Source organism: Panthera pardus, unplaced genomic scaffold (genome assembly GCF_024362965.1).
Source record: "Panthera pardus isolate Hobbes unplaced genomic scaffold, ASM2436296v1 HiC_scaffold_11, whole genome shotgun sequence".
In the NCBI taxonomy this organism is placed as follows: domain Eukaryota; kingdom Metazoa; phylum Chordata; class Mammalia; order Carnivora; family Felidae; genus Panthera; species Panthera pardus.
This window is the reverse complement of record NW_026526666.1, coordinates 86,187,304-86,210,191: the sequence shown is the minus strand read 5'-3', so window position 1 is coordinate 86,210,191 and position 22,888 is coordinate 86,187,304. Positions and strand designations below refer to the sequence as shown.

General features: G+C 56.0%; 3 protein-coding genes across 4 annotated transcripts; 1 reads left to right on the top strand and 2 right to left on the bottom strand.

Annotated features, from left to right (window-relative positions):
- Positions 1–1,133: 1,133 nt before the first annotated feature.
- On the bottom strand, positions 1,134–7,440 carry FCN3 (ficolin 3). Its single transcript, XM_053899169.1, is given in 8 exon segments — positions 1,134–1,498; positions 2,326–2,460; positions 2,569–2,698; positions 3,956–4,083; positions 4,473–4,517; positions 4,872–4,967; positions 5,237–5,263; positions 7,404–7,440. Coding segments are annotated over 8 exon segments (840 nt in total). The 3' UTR covers positions 1,134–1,256.
- Positions 7,441–8,002: 562 nt separating this feature from the next.
- Positions 8,003–12,355, bottom strand: CD164L2 (CD164 molecule like 2). Of its 2 annotated transcripts, XM_053898756.1 has the most exons (6): positions 12,043–12,280; positions 11,410–11,577; positions 11,238–11,309; positions 10,586–10,630; positions 8,889–9,033; positions 8,003–8,331 (listed from the first exon to the last, which is right to left on the bottom strand). In XM_053898756.1, exons 1-6 carry the CDS (start codon positions 12,128–12,130, stop codon positions 8,325–8,327), a joined length of 525 nt encoding a protein of 174 aa, XP_053754731.1. In that variant the 5' UTR covers positions 12,131–12,280; the 3' UTR covers positions 8,003–8,324. The 2 variants fall into 2 exon arrangements, with proteins under 2 accessions (XP_053754731.1, XP_053754732.1); XM_053898757.1 differs by lacking the exon at positions 8,003–8,331 and having other exon boundaries at positions 8,885–9,033; positions 12,043–12,355.
- Positions 12,356–19,000: 6,645 nt separating this feature from the next.
- On the top strand, positions 19,001–22,244 carry GPR3 (G protein-coupled receptor 3). The gene is made up of 2 exons (XM_019432399.2): positions 19,001–19,116; positions 20,193–22,244. Exon 2 carries the CDS (start codon positions 20,198–20,200, stop codon positions 21,188–21,190), a length of 993 nt encoding a protein of 330 aa, XP_019287944.2. The 5' UTR covers positions 19,001–19,116; positions 20,193–20,197; the 3' UTR covers positions 21,191–22,244.
- Positions 22,245–22,888: the final 644 nt, after the last annotated feature.

Below are 22,888 nucleotides of genomic sequence, written 5' to 3'. Positions count from 1 at the left end.
CTGCTCCTTTGCCTGCCAGGAACATGGTACTTGGCATCTGAGCCCAGGCTTTATTTTGCCTTTTGCCAGGAGGCTGCTTCCCCCAGCATCCAATCTCCTGTGGAGCCTTGCTGACCTTTGACCTCCACCGGGAATATGACCATGGGACCTGAGTCCCCACACCCACACTTCTCTTCCTACCCGAAGAAGAACCCGAAACCTCAGCCCTTGGCCTGCCACACCCGCACAGCTCCCCAGATCCCTAACCTCCTGGTGTTGGCGAGGCAGCAAACCTCAGTGGGCTCTGAAATCAGGAACTGGGGACTTAGTCTCCAAGATCACTCAGTTCCGTGACGGAGCAGAATGCAAGCCCACGACTGCCTGTCAGACTACAGTTATTGTGCTCTGTGTGTTGCTCTGCCACTTTCTAGAATGTGACTCTAGCGAATTGAGGGCTTAATAAATGCTAACTCAGTAACTGCTGTTTCGCTGCCTTGTTACCCTGCGGAAGAAAAACGGACCTTCCCTCGTTTGACTCAGAGTTCAAACGAGCCCCGAATGGGACAGACAAGAAGTAGTAGAGAATGAGAACTTGGCTGCCGAGAGAGGAGGGGGTGGAAAACAGATGACTTAGAAGGGACAGGCATGGGTCAACAGGGGGAGAAAACTGCGCAAATCCCCCCACAAAACTGTACACTTGTAGGACCCAGAGGACGCAAGGGTGCTGTCAGTGGATGCTTGAATCCTTCTGAGTCCTCCCTTAAATGCTCCTCTGGCTTCGTCTTGCACACCTCCAGAGATAGAAGCCTCACTACCTTATGAGACCAACCCTTCCATCTTCCTGACTGGAAGATCTTCTTTGAATAGAGCTGCACCCCGTGTCTCTGCTCTGCCCTCTTTTTTTATCTAATTTTTAAAAATGTTTATTTATTTTTGAGAGAGAGAAAGAGCACGAGCAGAGGAGGCAGAGAGAGAGAGGGAGACAGAGAATCTGAAGCAGGCTCCAGGCTCTGAGCTGGCAGCACAGAGCCCGATGCGGAGCTCGAACTCACGAACTGAGATCGTGATGCGAGCCGAAGTCGGACACTTGGCCAACTGTCTGCTCTGCCCTCTTGAGTTTTTCCCAGTCACTAGAAGAGTCCTGCAAGCCTGGAAAGGGTTAAAGTGATTTTATTTTTAAACGTGGACAGGGGAGCAGAGGCGTTTGGCAATGGGGAGTGTAGCCCTCGGTCCGGAAGCTGTACAGGATAGATAAGGGTGCTGGCTGCCACGGTGTCCTAGCGAAGCATCATGTGAACCTTGCGGTAAGGGTGGCCCACGCCCCGGCCTGAGGCCCAGTCGATGCCATACTTGTGAGCGGCGGCCTCAGACGTTGCGTAACGCCTGTTGAGATTGGACCGGTAGCAGGATCCGTACCACCAGGCACCGTGGACAGTCACGGCACAGTTGCTCTTGCTCGTATCGTGGTCAGCATCGTAGGTGGTAAAGGGCTTCCCGTTGTGGAGGCTCAGGGAGTCTCCTGACAGGGGATGGAGGCACCTTGGAGCCGGGCACCATGCCTGGCACCCTTGAAGGGATGATCTCACAGGAGCCTCAGAGCCACCGTGAGGTGGACGTTATCAGGCCCCAGGAGGAAACAGCAGTACCAAGGAGCCAGAGTGTTCTCCCAAGGTCACTCGGCTAGTCACGGTGGTACTGGGACTTGAACTCGGGACTGCGGCTCCAAGGCCACTTGCTCCTCCCTCTGCCTTGTCTCCCTCCCAGAATCCCCAGCTCCCATCAGCAGCCTGAACAGCTCTGCCTGGGGGAGCTGGGAGGGACTTCTCAATGCCCGGGCAAGGGGGATCCTGAGGCACGTCCCCACAACCACTTCCCTCTTTGAAGTCTCTCCTCAACAGTCACTGTTTCTCTGAAAAAGAAAAAAAACAAAACAAAACCAAAAAACCAAACCTTCCCTGCTTCCTCTTCTGAAGCAGATAGGGCAGATGCTCAGCAGGGCCTCAGATGGCTCCCACATCCTCCCTCCCTGCCTCTTCGCCCATTTTACAGGGGAGGAAACTGACAGGGGAGGAAACTGACAGGCAAGGAGCTCGCCCAAGGTCACGCTGTTAGTAAATGAAAGGGCTGGATTCAGACTCAGGACTGTTGGCCTCCAGAGCCCAGTTTCTTCACTCCTGCCTGCACCATTCTGTCTCACGGGTGCCGTTTCTCAGATGAGGAAACCAAGGCTCGCAGAGGGGAAGAAATTGCCCTGGGTCCGTGATGGAGGCCGTGGTCACACTGGGAGTGGATCCAGCCTCCCTCACCTTCTTTCCCTGCTCTGGGCCCCACCTCGGGTTCACTCACCTGCAGTGCCCTCCGAGAACTTGCCCAGCACCAGCTGGTAGTGATCTGCCTCCCCGAGGAGGCGGAAAGACTCGTAGCGGGCAAAGGTGTGGTTGCCAGTGAAGTCCTCCAACTCCACCCGCAGCTCCCAGGTACCTGGAGGGAAGAAGGAGGCAGGGGTGGAGGAATCCTCAGATCCAGGGTGAGGATTCAGAGTGCCAGAGAAATGCCCCCCAAACTCCCTGGGACCTGCTGGGAATTTACCCTGAACAGCGAGCTGGTGCAAATTCTCATTCCCCAGTCAGAATTCAGACTCCTGGCTCCCAAAACCTGCTTTGTAGGCGGACCAAGAGCGGAAGAAATCCACGGACCCATCCTGTCGCCTCTGGAACACCTAAGGAGGCAGAGAAGGCCAGCTCAGCGGCCATTACTCCAGGCCGGGCAGGTCATGAGGAGAAGCCGGGGGTGGGGGTGGGGGTCTGTGGCAGCGGAGAGTGGGTGCACTGTGAGGGGAGGGCGGACACCTGCCCCCTCTTTGGATTGGGGGCTTGTTAGTAACGTGTAAGTCCAAGTGACTTCTGTTTTTATTTTCTAAAGATTTTTATTTTTTTTAGGTTAATCTCTACACCCAACGTGGGTTCAAACTCACGACCCCAAGATCAAGAGCTGCACGCTCCACCGACTCAGCCAGCCTGACGCCCCAATCTTTGCCTGTGAATAGTGATGAACTCCACATTCCCTTACTAACTTCTACGGACACTCTTGCCAAAGCCTGACAAGTCCCAGGGAGACTGAAATGATTGGGAACATCCGCCCTGTCCTTAGAGGACAGTCAGTCGTGCGGGGATCAAATTTGATCAAGTCAGGTCAAAATAACCTCCTTAACTTACTATGGGAATCGAGATATTAGAGCAGAGAGGTCACCTCCAGAGGTGCAAGCTCGAGTCCTGGCCTTACCCTGATGTCCCTCGGTCCCCACTGCAGGCTAAGCTGTCCTTAGGCCCTGCAGTTTCCCTCCTCAATATCCTTCAGTCTAAGCACCTCCCCTTCCACTGTGGCCCGGGGCCCCTGAATTCCTCCTGACCTGTGTCCCTGCCTCCATCCTATCCCCCACTGCCATGCACCTTCCATGGTGCAGCCTGAGTCTTTTCCCTAAAACGTAAGTCTGATCAGGTCCCTCCCCTGTTTACAACACTTTCATGGCTGCCTGTTGCCTCCGGTGCTCCTCAGTCAGTTATTCAATGCCCTCCGTGAACTGGCCTTTGCAGAGGCCCTTAATCCGTCCTTGACCCACACCTGTAGACATTAGCTGGCCCCTTATCTGCTCCCAGCTCATTCACATGGTCTCCTCAAACCGTCTTGTGTTCTCCTGCCCCCCTGTGTGTTTGTCTTTCCTTCTACTTGGAATGCCCTTCAGTTCCGCATCTACCTAGAGAACTTCTATACAGCCTTCAAGGCCCTTTCAGATGGCATCTCCTTTGAGGAGCCTTCTCAGACTTCCTCAGGCCCTCTGGGAGCTCAGTAAGCATTGGTCCGGGAAGGACTGAAGGAATGCTTTAGCTCCAGAGGGCTCTGGCTCCCCCTAGGGTCCAAGAGGAAGAAGTGCCCACTGGGCCTGGCCTCTGAGCCCCGGAGTCTCCCTGGCACTCACCAGCCAGCCGCCCTCTTTGGTGTCCATGTCACAAAAAACTGGGAGGGCTCTGCCCTCGAGTAGGCATAGACGGTACCAGCCGCTCAACGTGGCACCCCGGCTCCGCAGCTCCTGGCAGTTTCTGGGGCCTGGGGAAGGAGAGATGGGCTGAGATGTGTTGCCACAGTGTCTCGCAACCCTCACCCTGCAGGCAATGGAACAGGCCAAGTGTGGGACCCCAGGAACCCTCTCGATGGCTCCTGAAGAGGGACTCTACACAGGGAGTCTTTCCCCAGGGAAAGACAGAGTGTTGGACCTGAGGTCTGAATACTCCCAAGGGAGGGCCCTCAAACCCAAGGGAGGGTGCCCAGGCCCCTTCCTAATCTTGCCCTCCTCTCCCAGCCTTCTACCCACCCCCCCGCCCCCAGGGGGGCGATCATAGTGGATTGCTGAACCATGGCTAAGCAGAGACACCCCTCTCTAGTCCAGGGACAGAAACAAAGAAAGCAGAGGAAGTCCATGGTCCCACACACTCCACCAGGCTCACCCTTGGGGCCCATCTTGCCAGGTGGTCCAGGTTGCCCTGAAATCCCAGAGACCAAGGTGCCTTAAGTCCCACCCCATGCCCAGGGCCAAAAGGCAATGAGTGACTTGGAGGCTGAAGTCAGATCCCAGCTGCAGTCCTTCCTGGCTCTGTGATCGCGGGCACACAGTTTATCATCTCTGAGCCTCACACCCCGCTCAGCAAACTGGGGATAGAACCAGCTACCTCACAGAGTCAAACTTGGGGTGCTGGGCATCCAGCCCACGGCCTGGCACACGTTAGGTTCCTTGCCTCTTGGTCATGGCCTCTCAGCACAGACAGTAACCAGTAACCGCTGATCCCCAGCCTGCCCAGTTCACCCCGGGTCCCTGCCTTCTCCCCGGCATCTCTCACCTTGAGGGCCTGCAGCTCCTTTCTCTCTGGGACTTCCTGGGGCTCCAGGACAACTGGGCAGGAGGACCACTTTGCTGGCTTCCAGTCCCCTGGGGTCTGCAGGAAGAAGCAGGGCCGGGTGGCCACAGGGTGGGCATGGGGGAACGGGTATATCTCTTCCAGGCCCCTCTGCGGTTCTCTTTCCATCTCCCAGATTCTAGCTGTCAGGACCCTTGCCTCCAGAGCTGCACCATTTGCATCAATTTGCATACATTTACAGTCCAGAGCCCACCCTGCTCCTTGCAGCTCCGTGAGGTTGGGCGGGAGAAAGACCCCCAGGGAAGGAGTGAGGGCGGGTGGGTGGGGAGAGCATCTTAGGCTGCTACCTGGGCAGTTGGGGTGGTCCTGGCAGGCTTCCCAAGCAAGAAGAGCAAAAGGGAGAGTGGGGTCCACAGTAGGCCCATCTTGCTGGTGCCCCAGAGGATACCAGTTTATAAGGGGGCCAAGCTGGTGGGAGAACCTGCACTCCACAAGTCCTGCTGGGTGCTGTTTGTGCGTTGCCTCTGGTCCTTACACAGCCTGGCTCATAGTCATTATTGGCCTCGGGTTACGCGCTTGGCACAAAGCAGGTGCTCAATAAATATTGGTTAAAGGAATGAATAAACAAGGAGAAAATGAGGTCCAGAGGCAGGACGTGGCTTGTGCACTGACACTTGTCTGCCTGGGCCCACAGAGATCTTGCCCAAGCGCCCCGCCAGGGAGAGAGGCACTCTTGACAAAGGGACTTCATACCCACTCTCAAGTCTGTTGGGGAGCCCCTGGCAGGGCTTAGGAAGTAGTTACTAATATAGGCAGACCATTGAGTGGGCAGACTGTGCAGGGCAGGTCTGGAGGCTAGGAGGCCAGTGAGGGGGCAGTAGCCACAGTCCAGATGTGAGGACTGACGACTGAGCTGGAGAGGGACCTCAGGTGACAGGAAAGCAGAGAGAAGCCTCATTTGCTTGTTCGTTCACTCATCCATTCTTTCACTCACTCATTCATTCATCAAACCTTCCCTGAAAGCCTTCTCAAGCCCTCTCTTCTCAGTGCTTGTGGGGGCAGGAGGGCTGGGGTACAAAGCGGGTGTCAGAAGGTGGGGGCCGAGCTTGCCAGACAGGATGGGTCCATGAGATGGACTCTGAGATCCTGAAATTCCAATTCAAGGGATCTCTCCTCCCCACATTCTTCCACAGGTGGGCCAAGATTTGCAGACAAGCGTATTTATCATGTGCTATTTATAATTTAAAATTTTAAGTTTATTTTATTTATTTTGAGAGAGAGAGAGAGAGAGAGAGGATGAGTGGGGGAGGGGCAGAGAGAGAGAGAGAGAGAGAGAGAGAGAGAGAAAATCCCAAGCAGGCTCCGCGTTGTCAGCAGGGAGCCCGACTCAGGGCTCAAACTCAGGAACCATGAGACCATGACCTGAGCCAAAATCGAGAGCTGGACGCTTGACCGACTGAGCCACCCAGGTTACCCCTGAAATGTGCTGTTAAGCATAATTATTTCTGGGGAGTGGGACCAGGGGGAAAGGGTTTCTCACTCTTTCTATAAAAAAAAATCTGTATCGTCCTTTTGTTCCTTACAGGCATTTACTACTTTGGAAAAAGCAAACATCCGAAAGAAATTTCCTTAACTGATGGTAAAATCAGAAGGAGGTGGGGGCATTTCCTCCCTCAGCTCTGGAAAGGATGGGCATTATCCCTGCCAGCACTAAGTGCTGGGTGGAGAAGCCAAGGGAGGGCGATCCAGGCAGGAGAAACTTCGTGTATAAAGCCTTGGAGAAGAGAGAAAGCCAGACAGGCTGGGAGCAAGGAGTAGATCCGAGTGTTGAGAAAGGGGCGCTCGAAGGGGAGGCTGATGTCGGAGACGGGGGGGGGGGGGGGGGGGGGGGCTTTGGTGGAAGTGTGGAAGGGGAGGGGCGAGGAGGTGACTGTTAGGCATGTCGATGGTGGCACGAGTGGGCAGGTGAGCTCTCTGTGAGGCCGAGGAGGAGCCGGAACTGCTGCGGGCCACAGGGTCCCTCAGTGCCCTTCCAGCTGGAGTGCAGGGAGGCCGGGCCCAGGGGCAGGAAGGGGCGCGAACGCTGTGGGGTGACGGCGTCTGGAATGCGGATTGAGCTTGTGCATCCGCTCTGAATCTTCCCCAGAGCCCACGGAGACAGACACTGCTGTCACCCCACTTTACAGATGGGGAAGCACGGCCAGGGCTGGGAAATAACTTCCTCCAGTTCACACAGAGCAGTCAGGCTCCACCCGCTGACCTCGCCACCATCACCCTCTATGGCCTCTCCACTCCACTTCCTGGGACAATCATGGGATGAAATCAGATAACACCGTCAGACTCTTAGCCACATGCCCTGTTTCCAGCAAGTGCCCCCGCAGTGGGAGATGTTATCAGTCAGGGAAGACTTCTGGGCAGGGGTGGGGTGAAGTGGGGTGGGAGAGAAGCGGAGGAGGTGGGCATGGGAGGGCAGGGGCTTTCCAAGAGGACCTGAGTGAGGAAGGCCACGAGTACAGAAATGGCTGTCGAGTCCCAGGGGCATCTCCACCATGGCATTGGGGCAGAGACCTAACTTTAGGAGCCGAGAGAGCCCGAAGATGCCTCTGTGGGGGAATTCTGAACTTCTGCTTATTCTGGAGTCAGAAAAACCTGGATTCAAATCCCAGCTCTCCCCTGTCCTACTGCATGATCTTGAGCAAGTGTATCTACCTTTCTGAGTTTCCACAGACTCATCTATAAAGGGCGGGGGAAGAGGGCTAAACACGTATAACAAATGAAAATATTAAAAAAAAATTTTTTTTAATGTTTATTTTTGAGACCGAGAGAGACAGAGCATGAGCAGGGGAGGGATAGAGAGAGACGGAGACACAGAATCCGAAGCAGGCTCCAGGCTCTGAGCTGTCAGCACAGAGCCCCGTACAGGGCTTGAACTCACGAGCAGTGAGATCATGACCTGAGTTGAAGTCACACGCTCAACTGCCTGAGCCACCCAGGCACCCCTGAAAATGTTTTAAAAAGGTGGCAGTAACAGTCCAAGGTTGAATTCTCATTAAGGAGAGGACAACAGCTGTACCCCAACCCCAACAAATCCACACAGCCCAAGACACAGGATGTGAAGCACCGTGCTGGAAAGAATTCCTTTATTTGGGGGCAGTGCCAGGTGGGTGGGAAGAGGCAGGCACAGACCCCGTGCCAGGCAGGGGGCCCACAGGGATAATGGATAAGACGCGAGGTGGTTGAAGGATGCTCTCAGCCGCAGGTACCAGGCCCGGGACAGGAGGGGATGTCAGCTGCCAGGCACTGAGCCTGCTTAATGCCCACAGGGGCCAGAAATCGGTGGCCAAAGTTCTTCCCACCCCGGCACCTACAAGGGGGCCGAGAGGGCAGCCTCTTCGTCCTCCTTCCCCTCAGTGTGGAATCCAGGCCTGAAGGGGGTCAGATTCTGCAGAGGCCAGACAGAGAGGGCACTGAGGGCAGTGGCCCTGCCTCAGCCGGGCTGAGGACCCCCACCCCCAGGAAGCAGGCAGTGGCTGGAAGAGCACACTTGAATGGAGGCTGCAGCAACCCGCCCCACCGCACGCACACGCACGGCACACGGGGGCCTCAGAGCAGCCCCCCTTCTTAGAGGAAACCCAAACTGCACACACATCCCAGGCTCCTGCCTGCGGCCCCAGAGCTGCAGAACGAAGGCTTGCCTGGGCTCCGTCACCTACTGGTTCTCCTCTCTGCTGGCAGCATGAGGGACAAAGACAGATGGGCTCAGTCGGGCTCTCAGACACAGGGTCCAGACTGAGTCCTGGCCCCAGCCAGCAAGGGGCAGAGAGAACCCCACATGTTGAGAAGCGTGGCTCACATGGGCGATGATGTGGGGAACACACTGCCCTGCCCTTAGTGCTGCCGCATTGAGAAGACAGTGCACTGGCGCTTAAAGGGGACCTAAAGGGCAAGAGTCAGGTGGGGGAAGTGAGCTGAGACCCTACTGGCAGGCCAGGTACTCACAGTGTCTGGTAGGTGCTGTCCTTGGCCTTGAGGAAGCGCAAGACGAAGAAGGCCGCTGCCTGCAGGCTCAGCACGAGCACGACGCCCCCAATGAAGCTGGCCCCATCAAAGCCAGGGCCGTGGGCTTCAGGGACTGGGGGGCTCCCTGCAGGGTGCAGGTCATAGCAGGCCACTGTGGACCGGGATCCTAGCCCTACCCCAATAACCAGCACAGGTCACCTGGAGGCCCCAGTCCTCCAAATGGGAGCCTTGAACAGCAGGCTCAGAAGTTCAGCCCAATCCTGTGGGCAGTTGGGAAGCGCCTGCTGCGAGGGGCAGTGCCTGGGGCAGGGGTGGGTGAGGCCTTGGCTCCAGCCCTGGCTCTGCTCCCAGTTGCTCTGTGGCTTGATGTCTTTCACGTCCTCTCTGGGCCTCAGGATCACATGGTCCTGATAGCAATGAGCTCCCTTCCAGCCCCCCTATCCCACGCTGGCCAGGCAGGGTGAGGGTAGACCCAGAAGTTAAGCGTCTAGAGCCCTTCAGCTGAGAGTTTCTTTTGGCCTCAGGTCTCAGGGTTCAAAGCCCAGATGCAGATGATATAGTCCCTTTTCAGGACTCCTAAGTCCCCGGACCCTGGAGTCCCCCAACATCCGGGCCCTTAGAGAAGGAAGAAGGGGAGGCCCACACCCTACCAAGTGGGTCCATGGAGACCGGACGATGTGTGTCAGAAGGAGAAGCTGGGTTCTGAGGGTGAGATCTGTCCAGTCACCTCACAGTTAAGACAGAGCCAGTCTCACAGCATCCCCTGACCCTTTCCCCTGTCCCGTCTTAGGGCCCACGGTTGCCAGGCTGTCTGGGTGGCTCCCAGCTGTGCCATGTCAGCCATCAACTCCCACCACGGATTCGATTTCAGGCCCCAGGCCAGGTGCCAGGGCAGGGCAGGACTGGTGGCAGAAGATCATTCTGGGGCACTGCAGAGGGGCCCAACTAGGAGCTGGGTCCTCCTCCTGGAGGGTATAACTTGTGTAAGGGGGCCTGAGAATAGGAAGGGCAAAGGGGGTCCCAGCTACAAGCTCAGGGAGCCCCAGAGAAGGACACTGGGGGAGGAGGAGAGGGAAGAAATGAGCTGCCCAAGACCGATCTGGGGCTCAGCCGGAGGGAGCTGGGCCATCAATAATTCAGCCTCCAAGATCAAGTTTCTGGCTTTAATTAACCAAAAGCCTCTGCAGCCATCCCTACCAAGTCTGGTGACCTCCAGGCCCTGAGGGGCAGTGGGAACCAAGGGGCAGAGTTCTTGCTTCCTCTCTGCCAGGAACCTGCTTTGTGACTCTCTCTGGACCTGGGGGCTGCAGTGGGCAGGTAGTCACTGCGCTACATCTCGTTGGCAACCTGAGCCACACACCCTTCAGCACCAAGGGCAGGTTCTGAGAGTCAGCCCGAGCTCCCAGAACTGCTGGTGTTGGGGAGAAGGGACGGCAACCATCATTTCCCGATTGTTTCTATGTGTCAGACATTGAACTAGGCGCCGTACACCTGCTCATAAGATTCTCGCAGCAACTCTGTGAGGGATTACCCAACCCATTTTACAGATGTGGAAACTTCTTCTCAGCAGAAGTCACAGGGCTGAGGTCACAGAGCATGTAGTGCCTGAGCCCGGCTCTGTCTCTGCTGGCAACTCTAGTCCTCCCACCGCTACCATTCCCCCAGGTAGCACCTACCTGTTGTGACTGTCTTTGGTTCATAGGTGGGGTGGTGGTGGGCAGCTGGAAAGACAAGGGAATCCATACAAAGCCAGCCCTCCCATTCTCTGACCCCCACCAAGACCCCAGCCCAGGCGAACGGCCGGACTTCTGACTCAGATCAGGCTCCCTGGTCCGGGTCCAGGTCCACCTGACATACTTCCAAGCCTTAGTTCACACAGCTCTTCCACCAGAAGTGGCCTCTCTCCATCTCTACCTTTAAGGGTCATCTCTGATGCCACCCCCTCCAACAAGCCCTCCCTCCCCATTCCCTTCGGAACTTCTGATTCTGAAGTCCTGTGTTTTAAATTAGGCAAGATAACTCCTCCATCCCCCTCTACGCATCTGTCCTGGACCCTCTGGCTGTGCCAATTTTCAGATGGGAAAACAGGCCAGAAAGGGGAAGGGATTTCTCAGTGAGCTAAAGGCAGAAACGCAAGTGGACCCCACTTCGTGGGCAGTCTGCTCCCAGATACAGACGATATAGTCCCTTTTCAGGACTCCTAAGTCCCCAGAGCCTGGAGTCACTGGAGACCCTGGAAAGAGGCCGATTCCTTCCTGAAGGGCAGGCTCTAGCTTGGGGACACCATAGTCCCCTCTCTCCAACTTAGGCCAGTGGGAGTCCTCTTACCTGGACACGACTCTGAGCGGTTGTAGACGGAGCAACCTTCCTTGACCACCTCAGCTCGGGCCACACAGTGTCCTGGTGGGAGAAGGTGTAAGGGCGGGATCTGGGGAGAGCGGCCAAGGCTCTGAGGTGCAGAACTGGGGGCACTCGACTTGGGGAGGGCCCAACTCCATACCTGGCTCCTCTGGCTGACACTGCTCCCACACGCAGCCAGAGAGGTTGTGTGCTTTGTGCCCCTCCACACAATGCTCACAGAGCTTGAACTGTTTGCAGGCCCCCGGGACAGCTGGCCAGATGTTCATGCGGAGCAGGGCTCCCCGCCCAAAGCCTCGAGCTCCTTTACCTGGGAGTGGGAGCAACTCCTTGAAACTGAGCTGCAGCCGCTTCCCCACTACCGTGGCTCTCCCCCGTTTACACACATACACTCACCCGGATCCGCTAAGCCCCACTACACACCTGGAGTTTCCACAAACACATGGCTACACACACCCACAACCTCCCCCACATTCATCCAGAGTCCCCTTCCTTTGCATACAACCTGGGGTTCCCTGATCCATGTAGAACTGCTGCCCCCAGACACACCTGAAGCCCCTAATCCCCCAACCCCTGGAGCCTGTTACATACTCCTAGCTCCACACAGGGCTAGAACCCCCTTCGACTACCCCTAGAGCCCCGAACTCGTCTGGAAAGTCCCCTCCTGCCCCCCACCCCCAGGCCAGACTGCTCCAGAAGAGGCGGCTGGATGAAGGGCACGCTCCCCCTGCCCCAGCCCGGGCTGGGCCCTCAACCAGATCCTGGTCCGCGTTACCAGCCACAGCGAGCTGGGCACACAGGAGGAGGCAGCAGCAGCCGCCACAGAGCGCGGCCCGTAAGGCGCGGGGTCCCGGCGCGGCCATGGGCGGGGCGGGGGCTGGGGGTCGGCGGAGAGCTGGTGTGATGCGTCCCTCCCGGACTCGGCTCCGCAGGGGTGTGGGGAGCGAGACCCAGGCAACCTGGGCGTGGCCAGGTGGGCGTGGCCATTCTGGGGCGGAGCCAGTGGCAAGGCCGGGGTGGGGCCAGGTCGTCGGGGGCGGGGCCAGGTAGGGGCGTGGTTGATGGGTGTGGCCTGGTGGGACTCGGTTGGGCGATCTGGGGCGGGGCTCGGACAAAAGGGGGCGAGATCCAACGCTCGCCTCACACCTGGTTTTGGGAGCCCCCACCAACGGCTTCACGAAAACTCTGCTCCGTGGAGAGTTATTATCCCTACTTCACAGGTGAAGAAACTAAGGCTCAGAAAAGGTGAGTGGGTAGGCGGAGGTCACAGTGGCAAAATCTGGATTCCACGCGAGGTTACTTCCTCGCAGGCCGGGCCTTGTCGAGCGAACCCCACCAACCAGGCTCCACGACTGGGGGACTGGCTTCAGCTGGCCCCTAGGCTCTGGCTGCTCGCCTTGCTTCACCCCTTGCGTCGTACTCTCTCCTGCCCCTCAGCCTCCCACGTCTGCCTCCAACCCACCACACTCTCTGGTCTCATTATTATTTTTTTTTAATTTTTTTTTAACGTTTATTTATTTTTGAGACAGAGAGAGACAGAGCATGAACGAGGGAGGGTCAGAGAGAGGGAGACACAGAATCGGAAACAGGCTCCAGGCTCTGAGCTGTCAGCACAGAGCCCGATGCGGGGCTCGAACCCACGGACCGCAAGATCGTGACCTGAGCTGAAGTTGGACGCTTAACCGACTGAGCCACCCAGGCGCCCCTGGTCTCATTATTAGTAGGACAGTTGGGACTTTACACAGCCTCCCCTTCAGCCTCAACTCCTGCCCTGGCATCGGCCTCTTCTGGTTCTTCCCCCTCTGCGGCTACTTCTCAGGTTCCTCAGAGGGCACCTCCTCTCTCTCTTTCCCCCCTCCTCTTTCACGTCCACTCTCCTGCCCCTTCTCTGCTGCTCCTCCTTTTCCTCTTTCCCCCTCTTCTTCCCCGGTGGCCCGGTTCCTTCCTGAGCCCTAGTCCACCTCTCCTGGGGCCATTTTGGCCATTCCTCTGCCATTAGTTCCCATCTGAAAGCCATCAGGTCTCATAGCGTCATCTCCAGCCCCCTCCCCAGCTGCCACCTGTAACTAATACATACTTCACACTTTTGACCTTTTACTATTAGCAGAATATACATTCCACTAAGAGCTTTTACCTGCAGCTTCTCATCTAATGTCCACAACTGCCCTCTAGGCATGGGTTTTGTTATCCCCAATCTGTGGGCTTTGGAGGTAAAATCAGGGGCACCTGGCTGGCTCAGGCAGAAGAGCACGCGGCTCTTGATCTTGGGGTCGTGAGTTCAAGCCCCACGATGGGTGTAGCGATTACTAAAAATAAGCAAGTAAACTAAAACAAATAAAATCACCTGCTCAGGGGCACATGGTTGTAAAGAGGGGGGCCAGGATGTAAGCCCAGGATCCAGTGGGCCCATCTGCTTCATGGGCACCTCCACCTGAGTATGCCTCAGGTCTCTGAAACTGCCCTCTTTCTCTTCCCCATTCAGGGAAGCTCCCGAATCGAAACGAAGATCTCGTCTCCATCCCCTCTCTCTGTCTCAGCCACATCAGCTCTTTCCCTCTTCAGAGACTTCGTACTGGTGTGCCTTCTCCTTGAAACTCTTCTCTTCTCTCTTCAATGACTTGTTCCATGACCTCCCTGCTTCAAAGAGGGCCCCTGGTTATTCTCCATGCTACTTCCTTTTTCCTTCAGAATATGTATCATATGTATAACGAATTACTCTTTTGTTTCCTAGGCTATAATTCCTATGAAGGGAGAAACCGCGTTTATCTTCTTCTGTAGTTAACTCCCTATACACTTAAGGGCTAAGTAGGTGTTTATTTGGGGGGGGGGGGTTCTTTTTTTTCTTTAATATGAAATTTATTGTCAAATTGGTTTCCATACATCAGCCAGTGCTCATCCCAACAAAGTAGGTGTTTATTAAGTAACTATATTGTATCGTGTTGTGACTGTACATGTTAGTCTGTCCTTCTGGTCTGTGAGACCCTCAAGGACCCCCTAGTTAATATCATGTTAAGTGTCTACTTATAGACTTGTGCATCTTTCCCCCATCAGAATGGAAGCTCTGTGAAGAAGCCAAGGATTTTTGTTCATTGCTGCATCCCCTGGGCCTAGAACCATGCCTGGAAAATAGCACAATGCTCAATAACTATTTATTGCATGTTGAAAATGCAGGGATGTGGGGGTGCCGGTTTGGCTCAGGTGGTAGAGGATGTGTTGATCTCAGTGTTGTGAGTTTGAGCCCCATGTGTGGCATGGAGTTTACTTACAAAATAATTTTTTTTTTTTTTTTTTTTTTTTTTACAGAGAGAGAAATAAAATGCAGGGATGTGGCCAGATCATCTCTCTGTCCATAGCACCCACTCGAAGCCCAGGGAATTTTCAGTGAATACTGGCTGAATGAACAAATGGGTCTGTGCTAAGAATGTGTGCGCTGATGATGCCCAGATTCTTGGGGTTGGACACGGAGCTTGTGTGAATATTATCTGTGCCTCAGACACACACCCACCGCCAATGAGAGCCTAGGCCCATGGGATTCCCCTGATTGGAGAATGGTGAAGGAAGAAGTCTTACCTGGAGGCGAGTGCTCACGGCCATCTGGTGGTCACCTGGGGAACTGCAGGTATTGTCAGCCCTGGTTAAATTTCACTCCCCGCTGCTTCAGGGGAGACGGTGATGTTTAGGATAGAATGGAAGGCACAGCGGATTTGGCTACACATACACTGGCTTCAGATCCCAGCTCTGCCATCTACTCTGTGATTTGGGGCAAGTCCTTCAGCTCCTTTAGACTTCAACTATGAAATGGGGATGCAGGGTTGTTGTAAGCCCTTCGATCTAGTCTGGCACCTGGTAGCTGGAAAGGACCGGACAGGGTATCAGCGGTGGGAAGGAAGCAAGGAGGTATGGCAGAGGGCATAAGGAGGAAGGAAGAGGAGGGGCCGCACAATAGCCCTTTAGAGAAGAGAGACCCAGTTGGCAGTGTTGGTCTCCATCGTCCCATTGATATAGGGCAGTTTGGAGCGTGGAGAGAGTGCCCATGTGAGAATCCATAACTTTGCTTGAGTCTCTGGGGTTTCTCATGACTAGAAATATCATTGCCCTCTTCTCTTTCCTGGCTGCCTGAGGACCAACTTCCATCTTGAACGACACTGTAATTCTATGGATCGGGGCGTTCTAACCAACCAACTACTTCAGTGGAAGCATGGTCACTGATGTTCTTTGCCCTGAGAAGGCAACAGCACCTAAGACAGAACTTTGAGAAAAACTAGCCAAAATGTACAAGACCACACCAGCTGTCATCTTTATATTTTGAGTCAGAACCCACTTTGGTGGTGGCACAACTGGCTTGGGCCTGATTTACAATTCCTTGGATTATGCAAAGAAAAATGAACCCAAAGAGAGCCTTGCAGAACGTGGGCCGCATGAGAAGAAAAAGACCTCAAGAAAACAGCGAATGGCACAGGAGAACAGAATGAAGAAAGTCAGGTCTCCACACAGGCCAATGTTGGCGTAGACAAACAGAAGTAGTAAAGATTCTGCCAGGGACGCCTGGGTGGCTCAGTCAGTTAAGCGTCCAACTTCAGCTCAGGTCACGATCTCGCGGTCCTTGAGTTCGAGCCCCGCGTCGGGCTCTGGGCTGATGGCTCGGAGCCTGGAACCTGCTTCTGATTCTGTGTCTCCCTCTCTCTCTGCCCCTCCCCCGTTCATGCTCTGTCTCTCTCTGTCTCAAAATAAATAAAACGTTAAAAAAAATTAAAAAAAAAAAGATTCTGCCATGACTATCTGTGGTGATTGTGCAAACTTTTCATGAGAGGATTAATAAGCTATGAACATTTTTTTTGTTTTTTTTTTTAAATGTTTATCTTGAGAGAGTGCATGCACAAGTTGGGGAGGGGCAGGGAGGGAGGGGAGACAGAGAATCTGAGGCAGGTCCCACACTGTCAGTGCACAGCCTGATGTGGGTGGGGCTCGAGATCATGACCTGAGCCGAAATCAAGAGTTGGATGCTTAACCGACTGAGCCACCTAGGCACCTCTACTTACAGAGAGAGAGAGAGAGAGAGAGAGAGAGAGAGAGAGAGAGAGAGAGAGAGAGAGAATGCGTTCACGTGAGCAGGGAGGAGCAGAGAGAAAGAGGGAGAGAGAGAATCCCAAGCAGGCTCTGCGATGTCAGCGCAGAGCCCAAAGCTCCATCTCATGAACCCATGAGATCATGACCTGAATCGAAATCAAGAGTTGGAAGCATAACTGACTGAGGTACCCAGCCGCCCCGTCTTTTTTTAATGTTTATGAAAAAAAATTTTAATAAAGAACCATAACTGCTACTGAGAATGACAGAAGACAGTCCCTCATGCCACTCTTTCCTGCCTACCTCCCAGCCACCTTTACGCATCCCTGAGACCAGCTGGATGGTTGTTGGGACCCAGCTCTGATGGGGGAGAGAGCAGATACCTGAGGTCTGGGGGACTGATGGCCCTGTATTCTCTCTCTATGGCGACCCCACTCTCTTGACAGTGTGCCTATCATTATTCTCCTCTCTCTCTAGATGCTGCTTTTTACTTTAACCATCCAATCAACAAGTGTTTGTTGAACGCCTACTATATAGCCAGGTTCTGTTCTCAGCCCAGAACAGAACAAAGTCTCTACCTTCATGAAGCTTACATTCTGGTGGGGCTGACCCGTAGTAAAAAAGAAGCTACGTGCATAAACAGATAATGTAAGGAGTGGTTAGTGCTCTGAAAAATAAGAAATCAAGGAAAGTGGGGGAGAGAGTGATGGGGGGAGGGGTAATCGAGGACAGATGTCAGGGAAGCCTGCTTCAGAAGAAGTGACTTGAAGGCAAAGTCCTGAAGGAAGTGAAGAGGTTCTAGGGGGAGGGAGGAAATTGGCAAGGACACACTCATCCACGGCCTGTGCCCTCAGCGGCCATGTTCCCTGGGGCTTTTTTCCTCACTCTCCGCTCCCTCCCCTGCGTGGTATCATCTACCCCTAGAACCTCAATTATTACCTGCACATCTGTGCCTCCCAGGCGTCCTCCTCCTGCCAGGTATACAATTGGCAGCCCACACAGCCAGTGCTGATATGGCACCAGGCCCTCCCAACAATCCTGAGGTAGACACTAACATTATCCCCATCTCACAGACGACAAAACAGACACAATGGGCCTAGGAAGCTCACCCAAAGTCACACAGGAAATGGAGGAATTGGGATTTGACCATCTCCACCCCCAACTCGCCACACCCAACCTGAACCGCCTCATCTTCCCCAGCTCCTACCGTCTCCTCTTCCCTCTACCCTGCCACTGGCCTGTCACCCCCTCCCCCAACAACTACAGGGGTGTCGTGTTGAGGGAAGAACAACAGGCCCCGGTGGGGCCTGGGATCTGAGCCCCTCTCGATTCCTTAACCCCTAACCTGATCCCTGCCCTCCACCCCCACCCCACACGCCCGGATGGTTGCACTGAGGACCAAAGCTAGAGACAGAGGAAGGAGAAGTGGCCAGTTCCTCTCCCCCTGGGCACATCTGGCACATCTGGAAAAGTCAGCTGGGGGGAGTGTATGTCCCCGGGACAAAGGACAGGCAGGGACGGGGAAGACGGAGCCCCTTCTCCATACCCCCCCACCCTGCCAGGATGCCTAAGGTGGGAGGTCAAGAGGGGCCTGCTCAGGGGACTGAGCTGCCAGGTTTTCTGCTTCCAAGTTCTTCCCGGCTCCCCCTCTCCTGCTGCTTCGGGGAAGTGCCCCCCACCCCCCACCCCTGCTGGCTTTCCAGATCCCTGAATAAATAATTCAGGGTTTGAAATCTTGCCAGGCCCACCTCTCCCGTGCTGGGAGGGCGCTATTGGACTGACATGAGTGACGTCACCCAACTCCTTATCCCAGCCCCAGCATCACGAGGACCTGCCCTGACAGCAACTCACTTGCCTGGTCACTGTCCGCCTAGACCGCGTACCCTGTCCCTCTCACCCTGGGGCTCATTCGCCACAGTCACCTGGTATCTTCATTCCAGGACCTTACAACCCTCTTCTCGTTGTTTTGTCACCTCAGTACCTCAACACTTGTGACAGGGTCATGGTGACCCCAAGTCCTATCATCTGGACATTTCCCTCACCACCGCCTCTGACACCCTGGGATCCCTGAGCCCCATCACGTCAGTCACCTGACCCTGCTCTGGTTGCCCTGGGGGCTTCCCTTTCTATGGCACCGTGGCCTCATGGCCACCATCCCCAAGATCCTGTCACCATGCTCATACTGTCACCGCCACCCACTTCCCTGCTCCCTCGCGCTGCTGTCACCATCACCTCAGGGCCCCATCATCTTGGCAACCCCCGTCATCCTCGCCGAGGACGCCCATTCAGCCTCATCCCTCGGTCTCCGTCACCCGAATCCCGTCCGTCTCTACCACCTGAGGGGTCCCATCACCCCACAGCCTTTCCGGGGCCCCTTTCTGCTCTTCCTACATATTCCCCGCAGCCTCCCTGCGACTGCTCCGAGGCTCTCCCACCAGCGCCCCCCGAAACCCCGGCCCGCAGAGGGCGCCGCGTCAAGGACAGCGCGGGCCGATTGGGGAGGGGGGCGGGGCCGCGGCCACGGTCGCTTTTTATGAATGGGGGAGCGGGCGGTGCGAGGCCTCATTACTATGCCGCGCGACGCGCGCTGCGCCCCAGCGCGACGCACCCATTGGCCGGCCGGGCCACTTACGTCACCGAACCGGTGGCCGGGGGCGGGTCGGGGCGGGGTGACTCACGCCGCTTCTCCCGCGGCCGCGGGGGCTTCTCCGGGTCCGCGCACACCCTGCGCCGCCCGGACCCGAGCAGAGCTTCCCCGCGGCCCGGCCACGCCGAGTCCCGAGAGGTGAGTAGGGGGCCCCGCGCGGGCACCAGGCGTCCGGAAGGGCACGCAGGATGCTGGGGCACTGGGTCCGCGGACAGGCTCCCAGCGGCTGGCCGAGGTCGGAGGTCGAGACCCGGAGCCCAGAATCTGGGGTAGCAGGCGGGGACCCAGTGTCCGGGTGCTGAGAGCCGTCAGCTGGGTGACCCCGCGCGGGGTGCGCACTCCTCCAAGGCCCCGAGGCCCTTGAAGGGACTGATGGTCCTATGAGATTGGGCCGGTGGGACCGGCAGGAGGCATCTGGGGCAGGCACCCAGGCGTCCGAGCCGGAGGAGGTGTCTGACTTAGGGATCCAGACTTACGGACAGGATGTGGAGTCAGGTCCAAGATCCAGGTGTCCGGGCAGAAGGAGGGGTCTGACTCAGGGATCCAGGCCTCCAGCAGAGGGTGTCTGTTCCAAAGATCCTGAGATTCAGGAAGAAATAGAGGTCTGGCGGGGACAGAAGTCTGGGCCGGTGTATGTCGGAGGTGGGGCTGAGTTCCTAGGTGGTGATACCCCAGGAGTGGAGAGTGGGGGCTGGCAGGAGCTTCACGGCGCATTCCCTGGGGGCGGAGCCTGGGACTGGCAGTCCAGAGAATCGTGAGGGGTCTGGTGAGCCTCAGAAACTGAGCGTCATCCTGATCCGGAGGAAGTAGAGCTCCCCTCAGTCTAGAGATGTTTCCCTTCCCGGGTCCTGGGCCTACCTCGCATCTTCTGGATCTTGTGGGCCCCCATCCACTAATGGTAGTCCTTCATCTGGTTCTTCTCTGGTCGCACACGTGGGAGAAAGAGGCCTCAGGACCCAGGGGTTTGGAAGGGAGAGTGAAAAGACCCAGGCCTGGGGTCTGCTGGAGACCTGCTGGCCTGGGGGTGTGTATGTAGGGGAGACAAAGGTATTCTGGAAGGAGCCCTGGGGCATGACTGGGGGACAAGGCACTGGGACCCAGCCAGGTATTCTGAGATACTCTTACAATGTATCCTGAGTGGCACCTCATCCCCTCCAGACCCCTTCACCCAGCATCCGGTCCAGCCAACTTCTCACAGGGCCTTTCTCCTACAGGTACCATGATGTGGGGTGCAGGCAGCCCCCTGGCCTGGCTCTCTGCTGGCTCAGGAAACGTGAATGTGAGCAGCGTGGGCTCAGCAGAGGGGCCCACAGGCCCAGGCGCACCGCTACCCTCACCCAAGGCCTGGGATGTGGTGCTGTGCATCTCAGGCACCCTGGTGTCCTGTGAGAACGCGCTGGTGGTAGCCATCATTGTGGGCACTCCCACCTTCCGCGCCCCCATGTTCCTGCTGGTGGGCAGCCTGGCCGTGGCCGACCTGCTGGCAGGCCTGGGCCTGGTCCTGCACTTTGCTGCTGTGTTCTGCATTGGATCGGCGGAGATGAGCCTGGTGCTGGTTGGCGTGCTGGCGATGGCCTTTACCGCCAGTGTCGGCGGCCTACTCGCCATCACCGTCGATCGCTACCTTTCTCTGTACAATGCCCTCACCTACTATTCAGAGACAACGGTGACTCGGACTTATGTGATGCTGGCCCTAGTGTGGGGGGGCGCCCTGGGTCTGGGGCTGCTGCCTGTGCTGGCCTGGAACTGTCTGGATGCCCAGGCCACCTGTGGCGTGGTATATCCACTCTCCAAGAACCATCTGGTGGTCCTGGCCATTGCCTTCTTCATGGTGTTTGGCATCATGTTGCAGCTCTATGCCCAGATCTGCCGCATCGTCTGCCGCCATGCCCAGCAGATTGCCCTCCAGCGGCATCTGCTGCCCGCCTCCCACTACGTGGCCACCCGAAAAGGCATCGCCACACTGGCCGTGGTGCTTGGCGCCTTTGCTGCCTGTTGGCTGCCCTTCACTGTCTACTGCCTGCTGGGCGATGCCCATTCCCCACCCCTCTACACCTATCTCACCCTGCTCCCTGCGACCTATAACTCCATGATCAACCCCATCATCTACGCCTTCCGCAACCAGGACGTGCAGAAGGTGCTGTGGGCCATCTGCTGCTGTTGTTCCTCTTCCAAGATCCCCTTCCGATCCCGTTCCCCCAGTGATGTCTAGCCACATCTTGGTGACCCTTCGGCCCTGATCACTACAGAATTCCAGAATGTTAGGTCCTCCAGGGCTTTGTTCCACCCCACCCCCCACCCCACCCCCTCCCAGCTCCACACCCCGAAGACCCAGCTGGTTCTGGAGTTCTAGGACATTGGGTGTTTCACAGGATTCTGTTCAGATCCCTACAGGGCCCAGCTGGCTCCATGGTTCTCGAATGTTCAGGTGGCCAGGGTTCCACTCAGAAATGTCCCACAGCCCAGCTGGCTTGGAGTTCCAGGATGCTGCTGGGGGTTTTACAGTGCCACTCCAAGTCCCTGATCTTCCCCCTCCCTTGACCTTAATCATGTCACTTTACTTTTGAGTTTCTGAGCTAAAGAGTCAGAGAGGTTAGTCACTCAGTTGCCTAGATAGGAGAAAGAAAGATGTATCTCTATATATGTGCACATACAAAAAGAGTATCTATTTATAATTTATTTATTTACTTATTTATGAATTTATTTATGGGTGGTAAGGGGAAAACAAGAGACCTACACCTTGAAATCCAGGCCATACCAGGGTATCCCCAGTCCCCAGACCCCCATTGCTGACCTCAGTTCCTAGAGGGGGAAAAGGGAGAAAGAGAAACCACGTATTTTGTTATTATTTTTGCTTATTTTTTATCAAAGAGATCATAGAAACCAGAGCCTTCTCCCCAGGCCCGCCCCTCTCGGGTTTGCTGGGAGAACACACCAGCCTCTGGTTTTTTATTTTTTTAAGAAGCCATCACCTGAGCAACCGAGAATTCCTCTGCGCTGGGGGCCGGCTGCCCTCTGGTGGCCGTTTGGGGGAAACTGCAGCCCGGCCAGGCTGCCCGGACCGGACCGCGCGACCCCACCTCCACTCCAGCCTGGCGTCCAGCGCCACAGCCAAGACCTGGGGGCCAAGCCCCACCCTGCGGTGCCCTAGAGGAGGCAGGGTGTGAGCCAACACCTGATTCCTCTGCCAACCGGGGTATGGCCTCCAGTGCTTCCCTAATGCCATCCCTGACCCATCCCTCAATAAAGAATGATTTTGTGATAAATGTTTGTCTGTATGTGTGAAGAGGGTGGAGTGGGGCTGATGTGGGGTGAGCCCCGAATGGGAGGGTTAGGCCAAGCCTGGGAGCCTGAGAGATCTGGGGAGCTGGAGACCCAGAGCGGCGTGTGGCTCTCAGGTGACATCCCCACCCCTTTAGAGGATCTGATGAGCCCCACTCCTCTGCTCAGACCAGGGCATTGCCAAGCAAGGACCCCCATCTTATCCTGGGGACAGGAACCAGGGTGCTAGACCCATCCTGGGTTGAGGATGCCCAGCTTAGCTTTTGTTTGGAGCTTTAGCATGAAGTAGATGCTCAAAGCATGTCCATTTCCTTAATAACAGCTCCGAATTGTGGGTGTTTACTGTGTGCTAGGCACGGTGCCAGCACACTACATATGTTACCACATTTACGCCAAACAAGCATCCCATGGCACAGGTAATCCCTTCTCCATTTTACAGATGAGAAAACCGAGGCTGAGGGAGGGCTGCTGACTGGCCCAAGGGAACATCCATTTCCACAATCTGTGCGCTCTATTGGCCAACAGCCTCTCATCTCCTTCCTTCCCGAGCCTGGTTTGTATTGGGGTTCATTCTCGGGGCCAGAGGCCACATTTGGGAGGAGGTTGGATGGAATACGGTCATTCTGGA

Excerpts from the sequence above, each read along its gene's own strand:
- GPR3 (XM_019432399.2), top strand. The coding sequence starts at position 20,198 with ATGATGTGGGGTGCAGGCAGCCCCCTGGCCTGGCTCTCTGCTGGCTCA.
- CD164L2 (XM_053898756.1), bottom strand. The coding sequence starts at position 12,130 with ATGGCCGCGCCGGGACCCCGCGCCTTACGGGCCGCGCTCTGTGGCGGC. Across the intron at positions 11,578-12,042 it reads TGCCCAGCTCGCTGTGGCTG|GTAAAGGAGCTCGAGGCTTT; the intron begins GTAACGCGGACC and ends TCCCACTCCCAG. Across the intron at positions 11,310-11,409 it reads GTGTCAGCCAGAGGAGCCAG|GACACTGTGTGGCCCGAGCT; the intron begins GTATGGAGTTGG and ends TTCTCCCACCAG.